At 43.6% G+C, this 13,113-nt stretch overlaps 2 protein-coding genes across 3 annotated transcripts in view; one reads left to right on the top strand and one right to left on the bottom strand.

Annotated features, from left to right (window-relative positions):
• Stk32a (serine/threonine kinase 32A) overlaps window positions 1-13,113 on the bottom strand; it is a 147,693-nt gene that overhangs the window by 5,474 nt on the left and 129,106 nt on the right. The window lies entirely within an intron of this gene.
• Window positions 1-13,113, top strand: part of Dpysl3 (dihydropyrimidinase like 3) — a 108,783-nt gene that overhangs the window by 85,204 nt on the left and 10,466 nt on the right. For both annotated transcript variants that reach the window (XM_036204424.1, XM_036204426.1), the window contains exons 5-8: window positions 1,346-1,407; window positions 2,396-2,476; window positions 7,842-7,910; window positions 10,791-10,911. In XM_036204424.1, coding sequence (XP_036060317.1) covers window positions 1,346-1,407; window positions 2,396-2,476; window positions 7,842-7,910; window positions 10,791-10,911 — 333 coding nt within the window. The remainder of the gene's footprint in view (window positions 1-1,345; window positions 1,408-2,395; window positions 2,477-7,841; window positions 7,911-10,790; window positions 10,912-13,113) is intronic.

The raw sequence follows: 13,113 nt of genomic DNA, 5'->3' as shown, positions 1-13,113 counted from the left end.
CACAAAGAGTATACAGTCAACATCAGTACTTATTTATTATAAAAAAAAAATCCAAGTATTTCTAGGTTAAAAAGCTAAGTTTGACTTTGTACTTTCTTTTTTTGTCTTTCTTTCTTTCTTTCTTTCTTTCTTCCTTCCTTCCTTCCTTCCTTCCTTCCTTCCTTCCTTCTTTTCTTTTCTTTTCTTCTTTCTTTATTTTTTGTTCCCTAGACAAGGTTTCTCTCTGTAGCTTTGGCTGTCTTGGAACTCACTCTGTAGACCAGTCTTGAACTCACAGAGATCCACCTGTTTTTGTCTCTCAAGTGCTGAGATTAAAGGCATGTGCCACTACCCAGTTTATTCTTTAAATGAATTATAGAGAAAGGATGGTAAATAGTATACTTACAAAAAATATACATGTGCTCTGTGGATGTGTGCATGCATTTGTACATGTGCTATGAATGTGTGTCTTCAAAAGTACAGTTTCAATAACAGAAAATGCATAATGTAAGAATGTAATGCTATATCTTAGAAGCAAATTTTTAGGGATGGGGCATTTAGGGTTTGGGTTTTATTTTGATACAGGACCTTACTGGCTGGCCTGGTACTTTTTATATAGTCTAGCCCATCCCTAAACTTTGGAGGTGCAGCAAGGGATAGAGAGAAAAATTCATAGCAGTTCTCCCGCCTCTGCCTCCCCAGTGGCAGGATTAAATGCTTGTCTCTTCACCAGACATGACTCAGAAGAAGTGTTTAAAGTTAGCTTTTTCGTCATCTTTCTCTTAGACACCTCACCCTGTAGCCCAATATATACCAGTCATTCACCAAATAGTGAAATCAACCCATCCCCATGGATACCAAATGCTTGCCTCACAGGGACTAAAAGCTTTTGAAGTGTTGCCTCCTTTAGTGGTGAACTACTACCTTATGAAGTGGGAGTTATTTTTCCAATTTACAGAGAAGGAAACTGAAGCCCAGAAGTTAAACATTCTCAGCTCATTGCAGTGTGGGGTACATCCAAGTGTTGTAACCTCTAGTGTCTGGGCACAGCTGGTGTGCTATCATGATTTCTCTGGTGTCTGTATCCTTGAACAAAATGAAAATTATCAGTCCTCTGAACTGTAATGCTGGGAATTGAGATTAGCAAAGGATACCAAAGAAGACATTCTTCAAGGAAACCACTGATGAACTATGGATTTTATAGGCAACAGAAGACATGATAAGATGGGGCATTGAGAATATCCTCCTTCTTTTGGGTAGGCACCTGAGCCATGTGCTCTGAGCACATGGGTGGTAGACATGAGAAGGTAGTGGTGATAATTAATGTTGTCTTTTTCCTGATTTTCTTCCTTTCCTTGTCTTGCAGGTGTTAATTCCTTCATGGTTTACATGGCCTACAAGGATTTATATCAAGTATCCAACACAGAGGTAGCAACCCATTTGATTGTGTTGTTTGGATTGTCTGCAAGCATGGGTTTCCTGTTGTTGCTGATGACCTGGGTCCTTAGAACATGAGTCATGGTGCTTACTGGTGTGGGGCCACTATGTCAGGCTGTCTATTGAAGCCGCTGCAGTCCACACTGCATTTTAAAGAAGCGAATGTGACAGGTGCCCATGGAAAAACAGAGAAGATCTTGAATTTCTACTGGAAACAGTTGTCTTAAAGACTAAGAGGAACACTATTTTCTCCAAGCCTCTTATAAACCTGGTGAAAATGTGGAGTTCTCTGCTTTATAAGATTAGGTGGACTTCCTGCTATTGGGTACCAGCTTGGCTGTCATAATTGTATTAGGTGGCCTCCTAGGAAACTATGGGTGTGTCTCAATTTGATAGATCTGAAACAATCAGGGGAAATGTAAGAAATTAGCACTCCTATCTTCTAGGTGGAGAGTAAGGGCATGTTTGTCTTAAGAAGTTCAGATTAAGAGTTTGAGTTTTGGATTAGCTTTGACCAGGCTGTCAGGGGCTTGTGGAACACTTGTTGAAAAGAATTCTGACACTATGTCTCAGCTCAATGAGAAGTTACTCTGGGAGAGATGGATGCCACAGAGAAGGCTTGTTAGATATTGGTTCTGTCTGTGTAAATCCAGAGAAGTCTTTCATGGAGACAGAGTCTCCTAAAATATCTTTTGTTTTTAGTTTATTTGTTTGTTTTGTTTTGATTTTGAGATAAGGTTTCTCTGTGTAACCACTGGAACTTGCTCTGAAGACCAGGCTGACCCTTAAACTCCCAGAGATCTGCCTGCCTCTGCCTCCTAAGTGCTGGGATTAAAGGTGTATGCCACCATGCCTGGCTAAAATGTCTTTGGACTACATTCCTCTCTGGTTTAAGATATTGTTTCAGTTTTGGTTTTAGTAATTGGCTTTTATGTGAAGCTGCTAAAGGTGGCTATAAGGTTGTTTTTTTCTATTTCAGCTCTATGACATATTCACCTGCCTGGGAGAGCTGGGGGCCATTGCTCAAGTTCATGCCGAGAATGGAGATATCATAGCCCAGGTAACATCATGGATCAAACCTTTTATGTGTGTGAGCTTGGGTCTGCATCCCACCCATTTCCTCTCTTCAACATGACTTGAATGCCCCAAGAGTTCAAGACTACCATAAACACACTGGTAAAGCCAAAATCCATGCTAAAAAAAAGCTCATAGCTCTAGGCTCACACTTATAATCCTAACAAGGATGGACCATCAAATGTTCACAGCCATTAGATGTGATAGTGAGCTTTTTATTTCTAGCTGTAAACAGTATATCTTAAAGAATTAATCTTCAAGGTCAGGTGGTGGGTACACACCTTTAATCCTCCAACTCAGGAGGCTGAGGCATGCCAAATCACTGGGAGTTCCAGGCCAATCAAGGCTACATAGTGAGACCCTATTTCAGAAAACCAAAAACCAAACAAAAAAGGAATTCATCTTCAGATTAATGTCACCATAATTTATACGTTACTAAGCTTACAGGTTTTTTAAAATAGTTTGCCTGATGTCTTCCTCTCCATTTGCTTTTAATTTTGAGAAAGCTCCTCTAACTCAGATATTTATCTAGTTATGAAGATGAAGACAGGTATGTCTAAAAGTGGTCTACTAAGTTTTCTCTCCCTAAAAGAGTTTAGGCCTAGAAACTTCTGACAGGATTACAAAGAAGACAGTGTGATCTTGGTTGTCCACTTAACTTCATCTGGAAACCAACTAAAACAAACTCCTGAGCACTTCTCTGCAGGTCTCTCTCTCTCCCTCCACCTTCACCTCTTCCCCCACCCCCACCCCAACCCTGTTCTGAGACAGAATCTCACTTAGTAGCTCTGGCTGTCCAGGACTTTCCATGTACACCTTACTGTGCTCCCCCCAGCCCCCCCTCCCCCCCCCCAACTCACAAAGATCCCATTGCCTCTGCTGGGATTAAAGGTGTGTGCCACTACGCCCGGCTACAAAGGATTTTCCTGATCTGATCATTGGAGGTGGGAGACCCTCCCTAAAAGTGGGCGGCATCTTCCGGCGGCAGCCCATATAAAAGGACGCATTAGAAGGAAAATTTAAAGCTACTTGCTATCGCTTTGCTGGCAAGTTACCCTATCTGGGGATCGGCGTTCCTTCACCAATACTAGGACCAAGTTCTTCAGGATTTCAACCAAGACTCCTTCCAGCCTTCGGCGTCAGATTGGATCTGCTGAGAAGCGTAGCATTCTGTACTGAACAACTCCTGGATCGTTGGCCTCTCCAGAGTAAGAGAGACATTGACGGTTTGACTTCCCTGACCACATCCTTACTGGTGAAGGCGAGGCTACTTCTACAGTGTTAGGCCATGGCACCCATGTCGCGTCACCACGACCCCAGTTTCTACAACCTGGAAGAATATGAAATCGAGGTGGTAATTGAGAATGACCAAGCAGAAATCGAGGATGAGCAAGAGATGGCAGCGGCAGAAGGGAGCTGCAGTGTTAATGAATGTGCTCAGGGCTTCATGGACAAACCCAAGTACCTGGGTACCCCAAACCACCAGGATGATATGAACCACGTGGTCAACTTGAACTACATTGGTTCTGACGTCGCCATCGCAAGCCAAGGTTGCTACCAAAGTAGAGGAGAGCTGCAGTTGGCGGATAGGACGACCTTAGTTGCTAGGGTTTCACAGAGCCGTAGGAGCACTCGACCACAGATCCACAGGGGTTTCACACCCTGGCAACAGAGCAAACTGGAGAGCGTTTTCCAAGAATTTCAGTACCCTGATTTGATCACGAAGAAGGATCTTGCGAAGAGCCTCTTTCTTAAGGAATCAGAGATTCAGTCTTGGTTTAAGAAGCGAAGAGCCAGGGAAAGGAAAATTCAGAGCTTACAAGGTGCCCCTGATGGTACACAAGAGATCTTTCACTAAAAGGTTTTAGAGGAGCCCTGGAGCGCCATCCTTCTCCAGGAGCAAACATCCCTTCAGCAGTGAAGAAAGTTAGTACAAAGCTAAGGGAGACCCTGATTTAGAAGAAACAAAAAACAAAGGAACAACAACAAAAAACCTCACTGAAATAAATACAAGAGCCACATAATCTGTGAAGAAAACAGTGGTAGAGAAAGCAAGGGATGAAAACAAGGAGAAACCAGAAGATTCAGTAGAGGCCTGACCAGTCTTGGCAACCAGAATATACTAGGCAAGTTTGGGCCCTTTCATGAGTGAGAACTGGGCAGGTTCTTTGCTGAAAATGAGCCAAAGCTATGTGGCATTCTCCGTCCTAAGGTAGCATTCCTCTGAAGCCAGAAATCTGATCCAGGACTGCAGAACTCACAACCTTAGATAATAACGAGTTTGGGTCTTATGGGGACCTGTAGTCCACTGGCTTCCTAGAAATCATATTGAGTAACTTGATGAAAGAATGATGAAAGCAAGCACCCAGAGCCCCAAACTGATCATTTGTGGGAAGCTGGGCAATTGCCCATCCATCTCCTGGGCTGCTTAATGAAACAGATGCACAGATGTGTCCTCCTTGGGGATATTCACTCAGCGCTGGCCTGTGCCAGGAGGAGCCAGCAAGAAAGCAGAGGGTGACCTCGGTCCATGTGATGACATGAACATCGAGAAGCACAGTTCCTTCACTCGGAGCCACGACTAACTGGTAGAACTAGACTTTGGCTCTAAAATTGATATGCCCCCTTAGGCATCTTTACTCAGAGATCCTGTGTCTGGGGTTCCTTGCTCTTAATATCCCACACATAGTACAGGACTCTAGCTGTTGTGATTTCAGAGTCTCAGCAATTCCTGGGTCCTCCTCATCCCACCCTTTCCCAACCTTAGGAAGATCTGTTCTCCATCAGGAAAAAGAACTGGGGCATTTTTCCATTTGGGTGAATTTCTGGTGTGTATTTATTAGATTCAGCTTTAGCTGAAGATTGAATCATGTCATCTAAATGAAGGCAGCTGCTTGCCTCAGAGTTTCGTGCTATACTTTTGCAAAACCAAGAGCAAAATAAAATCTTTGCATACAAACAAGGACAACTTTCAGATCTTTCCAATTCTAAGCTGGGCTGAGCTTTCTTTTTTTTTTTTTTTATGCATTTGGGAAATGTCTTTATACCCACAGAGAACTGTAGCTTCTACTCCTCATTAAAGAAGATTCCCTTTGCAAAATAGTTACCCCTGAAATTATGTACCTACAAATACCTCTAAAAACACTGAAGGGGGTGATTATATATTTTTGCACTTATGTATATGTAACAATTATAACTAAAGAAAAAGAGATCAAGGGACCATGGATTTGGAAGGAAGTAAAGGGTGGAAGAGGTGGGAAGGAAGAAAGTAAAGGGAAGAAATGATATAATGGTATTCTAATTAAAATAAACAAATAAAAAATTTTAAAAACATTGAATGTATCAGATTTACTATGTTCCAAGCCAAAACAAAGCAAGGCCATTGGAGAAAGCCACAGCTGTTCTGTGACCAGAATAGTGAGGTTAATGTTGGGTGGTAGTGGCACATGCCTTTAATTTCAGCACTTGGGAGGCAGAGCCAGGCGAATCTCTGTGAGTTTGAGGCCAGCCTGGTCTCCAGAGTGAGATCCAGGAAAGGCACCAAGACTACATGAGAAATCCTGTCTGGGGAAAAAAAAAACAAAAACAAAAGAATAGTGAGCTCATTGTTGTGATGTCCTCTGTGAAGCAGTGTGTTTCCAGAGTGTGACCAATAAGCTGGCTGCATCCCATGTTAGCTCATGGGACTAGCATAGAGGTCATACAAGGCAGAAGATATTTAGTTGTAAGCCTTAGTAGCCCTTATGTGCCTAATTGGGGAGGACTCTTACTGGATTTTGAAAGAAAATATGTCAAGAATTCAATCAATGAGAATGGCCAGAAGACAAAATGGATGTAGTTCAATAGAAAAATCAGCTTAGGAAGGTTTTAGAGAATTTTCTACGTGTGAGATACAGTGCTGGCTTTCTCCTGCCACTCCCTATTTATTTATGTTTGTTTGTTTAGTTATCTATTTATTTATTTATCATCTATCTATCTATCTATCTATTTATTTTGAGACAGGGTTTCTCTGCGTAGCCTTGGCTGTCCTGGAACTCACTTTGCACACTAGGCTAGCCTCCAACTCAGAGATCCCCTTGCCTCTGTCTCCCACATGCTGGGATCAAAGGCATGTGCCCACCAAGCCCAGCTTTCTGTTCCCCTTTTAATTTGTCTGGGTTCCAAGCCCACCCATGGAACAATTCAGCTCACCTTCAGTTAATCCTGAGACACACACAAAGGTATGCCTCACTAATCTAGTTTCCTAGGTGATCACAAATTCAATCAAGTTGACCTGGGATGACAGACCATGAAGCTTAACCTCCAGATCTGAGCATCTTCCTTATCACTCCTCTTAATCTGAATTACTAACACAACACAGAGGTCCTTTGCAGCTTCTAGGAGTTCTTCTGTGCTAATTTTGCCTCATAGTTACCAGGTGATACAGGCTTGTCCCAGCTGACATTTCTCCTGAATTACTAGCATCTCTCAAGCAGTGACTGGGGTCACTGGAGCAGAGGTTCTTAGGAACTAGCCTTAACAATTTCAGGGTGCAACTGCAGATAATGGTAGCCTGGGGTTTCTGGTACCCCAATTGTATTTACCAACCACCTGCTTCTCCATAAAAGTTATTCATAGGTGTGAGGATAATTAGAGTCTGCCACAAGAAGCACACCTATCTGTCATATAATAATGTACATAGCATTTTACCAAACCGTAACTCAAGTAATGCTGTCAAGAGGCATGATTCTGTCTGGTTGAATTCTGCATCTACTCATCTAACCCATGGATTTGAAATAACAAACCCAGAGGCAGTTATTCAAACACTAGTTGTTGGAACTTGATGCTGTAGCTTCTCATCAGGCCAGAATAGGGTTGGAAATTCACACCTGGACTAAAGCAGTCCAGAGGAACCTGATAGAGATGGCAGGTACTGTGGGGTCTGGCCCTAAACGGTGAGCTCCATGGCCTTAATCCAGGTACTTAACCCGGAGCAAGGCATGGAGCAGATGTCAACACCTTTTATTGAATGTGATCAGCTGAATTCATGATTGAATCAGCTAACAGCTCAGGCAAGGGTTTGTTCACAGGGAGCTGTGTCTGAAGGAGATAAAGAGTAAGAGACATTTTATTGGTAGTGTAGACAAAACAGGAACACTCTTAACTATCTTCCTTTTAATAAAAACAAGAAGCCAGTTAACTTTTTACGGATTTAACTTTAGAACTCCAAATGTGGAGTTACATATTTGTCCAACATATAAATTTTATTCTTTCCCCCTTGAGAGCTTCTTAGCCCAGAGCATACAGATGTAATTTTCCCAAACGTTGGCTGCAACCATCTAAGAACTTTCTCCATTCTGTTTTTATTTTAGGAGCAGGCCCGGATGTTGGAAATGGGGATAACTGGCCCAGAAGGCCATGTTCTGAGCAGGCCAGAAGAGGTAGGTTGCATGGAGTAGAGCAGAAGGGCCACACAGGGAAAAACCAAGATGGCAGTAAGAGCTGAAACTGATGGTCACAGTCTTAGCCTGCCACTCACTTTACATTTGGAGTGTTTCTGTTTGGCCCCGATTTCCTGAGACACACACACACACACACACACACACACACAGTGTAGGCATGAGCATGGCTGAAAGGAGATTGCATCTATGACCACCTAGCATGACTTCTCTCAAAGACGTCTTCTGGAAAGGAATGTAAAGCAGATGCTCAACTCTGACCTTCAGTTACAGGACACTCCCTGGGCCTTCAGTAGGAGTGCTGAGTGTCTAAGTCTTTCTTAATCATCATGAGTACTGTAGACATTCTTATGTACTTTCATATTACTTTGAGTCTAGCAAAACAGAGACAATGTGGATAGGGGGTTGAATAGACTTTTCATAGGCGTTATGCCTATTCATTTGAATAAAGTGATGATTGTGGTCAGAAATGGAAGCTTTCCACTCATGATATGAATCAGGGTGTTCCCCCGCAGAGCCAGTAAAAGGTGACTAGAGGCTAATTCCTCTCTTTTATGTCAGCAATTTCTCATGTTAGCACAGGGCTCAGAGCTTGAAATTAATCACTCACCAATCTGAAAGCTCACTGGTTCTGATCTACCAGCCCTGAGTGATATCAATGGTCCTCATGTCAGAGAAGCTAATCTGTTATGCTAAACTCCACAGAAGAACCAGAACCTAAAGATTTTCTTCTTTCCTCATTTCTTCTAGAGCCTGGAAAAAGTTTAAATGTAACACAAATATAGAGAAAATTTCCCATTATAAGGAGGTATCCATTTTCACAAGCTGAATACACTTGTATCAGGGCATCCAGATGGAGATAGAACACAGTCAGCTTTCTAGAGGTTGCCAGTTGATACAGCTGTTACAATTAACGGTGAAATAAATTATAAATAAATTTAATGATTTGACATCTCAGTCACACACAGCATTCCTGAAGAAAATTCTGTGCCCTAATAATTCTAGGCACCTTCTCAGGGACACTTATTTCTGGCAGTGCTAACTGTTTGCCTTGTCTCAGTTATTCTTGCTGCCACTCAGGGTAGTGGCATTGCATGGGTAAAGAACCTGAAGCTTAGAGAAAGCCAGCCAGGGGGCTGACCATGTTTAAAGGACTGGAAAATCACTTATATGGCATTACCTGACCATAGTTGCCAACACTGTTTATGAAGCGATAAATGGTCACTGAAGGGATATGCTGGCAAGACAGTTCTTTCGACGCCGCCTGGGGATTTCACAGCAAAGTCTATTTTTGTTCTTTGGTTTGTTTTTCCAACCTCACTCCACCCCCACCACCTCAACCTTTCCCAGTCCCATCTCCTTTTTAGTAAGAAGGCCACTTAGCTGTAAATCTCAACAACTCCAGAAGCTCTTTTGAGTAAAGCAGAAACATGATGTAACCTTCTAAAGATAGTCACGTCGTCGTCAAAGTGCAGAAAAGCCTGCCCTACTGGAAGGGAATGGGATCAAAGAAGCCAGGACTGAGGTCATGGGGCTGCTGTAGTGGTCAGCAAAGGTAGGAAGCGGGAGTGAGCGCAGGAAAAGCCAGCTGCTCTTCCGTTCAAAGCTCAGCTAGATGTAGTCTCCAAGTGATGCTGTTCAGAAAGGATAGCCAGAATCACAGAGCATAATCTGTGGGTTGCAATGTCTGGGAACTTGAGAGGGCTTCACCTGCATCCAGGAGCCTTCCGGAGGATGCCAGCTCAGCCAACCCACTTCCTCAAACCGACTGAACCACATTTACCATGGAGTGACTGGTTTACATTATGTATGTAGCCACTAGACATCTGTAAGCTATTTGGAGCATTTTTTTTTTAAAGTGTTAGTCTGTGCAAGCTAACCCAGAAAGTCATATGCATATGCATATGAAAAAGAATGGCTGGTGATTCAATGAGAAATCACCACTGTCTCTGCTCCAGGCTGAACAGGACTTGTTCAGGGTTTGGGCAGTAGCAGCCTTCACATTGGTCAGAAACTATCTATGGTCAAGGATCACACCAATAGCCACTGTCCTGGGCACTAATTTCTCAAAAGGATTAATCATTTAATCCTTACAACGGCCCTAGATGCCGGAACTCACGGTTACTCTCACTTAGACAGGAAAGCAGCAGTACTTGGTGGTTGTATGATGTACTTGAGGTTACCTGGCTGGCACACAGCAGAACCACGATTCACTCTCAGTCCACCCAAGGGAGCCTGAGCTCTCAAATCTCACTTGGTTAATCAAATATGGGGAAAACCATTACTTCTCATGTATTAAGCACAGCTGGATTAGTTAGCATATTTGAAAACATGAATTGGAGTAAGTTGGAAGAGATCAGCAATAAGAACAGTGCCTGTTCTGTGGAGCTTGGCTTGGGAAATATTTTTAAAAGATGGTCCTTCACAGCACCAACCCTTTGTTGACTCCATTGCTGCAGGAAAGGACCTGATGTCCTTGGGTGCCTGATTGTCTTCACTGGAGATTCTAGAGCTGATGATATGATTGGGTTTTCCCAGGGACTCTGTTCTAAAATTGGGGAGTAGAGGCTTCCATTTGGGGAGAGGAGAGAGGCAGTGCTCTAGCCCCACCCTGTGCTGTTCTCAGTGGGTGTTTCCTTGTTGAAGGACAGAGGAGGCACTGAGTCTCCCAGGAGGGTAACACAAGAAGCATGGTGGGGTATATCCCAGAAGCAGACTCAGGCCATGTAATTTCAGATCCTTCTGGCTGGCTCTTAGCCTCTTCACAGCCTTGTATTACCACCTTTTAAAGAGGCAGGCAGTAGCAAAGGCAAGAGAGGCTTGTGCTCTTACTGACTCCTGTGGGTTTTTTTTTTTTAATAGCTGGAAGCTGAGGCTGTGTTCCGTGCCATCACCATTGCCAGCCAGACCAACTGCCCCCTCTATGTCACCAAGGTCATGAGCAAGAGTGCAGCTGATCTCATCTCACAAGCCAGGAAGAAAGGTGATTAGTACTCTCAGGATCGTGAACATCCTACTGCACTACGCTGCTCCTCCCCGACCACCAATTCCTGGCTGTCCACTGTAATAGAAAGGGCACCGCCTTTTCTGTTCCTTGCCATGCTCTCTAGGAAGCCTCTGTCTACAACTGGGGTTCTATGGTTTCTCCCATCTGGTATTTAACTGAAGTAACAGGAAGGAAGGTTAAGTATTTTGCATGAATAATAACAGCATGAATTAATTTCTCTGAGACACTTTCCATCTGTCTGGTGTCAGTTTGCATTATCTGAGCTTTGTAAATAGACACACCAGTCTATATTATATAAGTGTAGAAGTCAAAGATCCAGGCAAAATTGGCTTCAACAGCAACAACAACAACAAAAACAAACAAACAAACAAACAAAAAAGCAGAGTATTGGTTGTAACTGGGACATGATTAGCTTGGAGGTTTAAGCAATGACATTAGTACTCTAAAGCTTTCACTGTTTTCTCGACTTTCTTTTCTTCCTGGTGGTTTCATGATCAGTATTAACAGTAACGGGAATAGATGATATGGGGGTTCTGGGGATTGGGGGGAGGAGGATCTATTTCCTTCATTTCTGGTGATGGATGCAGTGAAGAAATGGCTCAAGCAAGTGTCTAAGAATAGTGTGGATTACCTTTTCTAAGGTCTGTGTGCATCCCTGAATTGAAGCACACCCTAAAGACAGCATTGTCTGGCCTGTTCTGAGAGCTCTCATCATAGAGGTGAGCTCATGCCACTTGAGCATACAGGTCAGCACAAGTTCACTTAGATAGAAAGGAGTTTTACACTGTGGTCTTCATGGCCCAGGTCTCTGTCCTCACTGCCTTTCTGCCCTCTGCTTTGCTGTCCACTGCTATTAACTGGGGCTTGCAGTGTCTGTCTCAAGTCAAGTCCCATTTCAAAGCTTTCTTTTTGAGTTTTATATCTTGTCCCTAGTGATAGGCTCATGGGCTCAGTGGTGAAGCTGTGCCAGTAAACAGTGTCATTGAGAAACCAGAGATTTCTCAATATGTGCTGTGCTTGATTGGGAAAGAAGATCCCCCATGAGGCAGGTATTTGCTGTTGCTGTGTGCTGATGGTCATCTGCTAACAGAGAGATCCACGCTGAGAGATTCCTCAGCTAAGTGGCCCTGTTCAGTTTCCATGTGGGGGTGACCAGGGTGCTTAAGAAGAGCCCGGCTGACTTCCGACAGTGTTTTCCAGCTCTCTAGCATTCTGGGAAAAGGTGGCCCTTTTCTATGAGAGAGGCATCTGTCTAGGTGTCCAGATGTCTGCCGAGCAGTCAGGGTTGTTTCCCATTTCTCCATGATCACGGTAAATCTGCTCTGGTCTCTCAGCAGTTAATGGCGCCACTCCACTGGATGAGAGGTGTTCCTTCAGGAGAACCCGGAGAGCAGTCAAATTCTCCTTCCTAGAAGTAGGGTGGGGAGAGGAAGGGGAAAGGAAGAGGAGGGGGGAGGCCACCACACTCACTCTTTCAGCCCTAACCACCCAGGCCATTAACCTCTCATGCCCTCTGCTGGTGTTCATGCCCTACTTAAGTGCTATGCTCAGAATAACCAGGGAACCTGAGGTTGGATTCTTTTCAAGCATATGCTGTTCTTACTTCATATTTCATGGTAGGCATTTCTTTCCATTAGCCTTCTGGCTATGGTCCTCTGGTAAGGAGAACTCACACAACTGTGTCCACCAGGCAGAGGGGTGTGGAACTTGGTGATAAAACAGGGCTGGGGACATTGAAGCCATGAACATCTTTTGGACAGGAATTCTCGGGGAGAATTGAGAACACCTCCAGCAGGAAGATGGGGGATGGGCTTACTCCTTCCTCCCGAATCTGTTCCTGGTCAAGTCCCGAAGAATCTCATCACCCATCACCAGTGATCTTTAAGAACTCATGCTCATGATTAATCTTAAAAAGTTACAACTTAAAGCAGAGAGAGGGGTTGTCTTTCTGTGCAAAAAGCATTTGTGTAGAAGCTCAAGGGCCTATAGGCCAGTCCCTACACACACACACACACACACACACACACACACACACACACACACACAGAGCAATATAGTGAAGTACTGAAATTAATATTCTAAATACAGAATTCTCAACTCTGAGGCCTGTGACAAGTGCATTATTATTGCAATGTTTTGAATGAAGAAATTGGTGAAATCAGCTGGGTAGTTCAGTAT

This window comes from Onychomys torridus, chromosome 13 (genome assembly GCF_903995425.1).
Source record: "Onychomys torridus chromosome 13, mOncTor1.1, whole genome shotgun sequence".
NCBI classification, from domain to species: domain Eukaryota; kingdom Metazoa; phylum Chordata; class Mammalia; order Rodentia; family Cricetidae; genus Onychomys; species Onychomys torridus.
The sequence above is the reverse complement of the archived record's forward strand: the minus strand, read 5'-3'. Positions and strand labels throughout refer to the sequence as shown.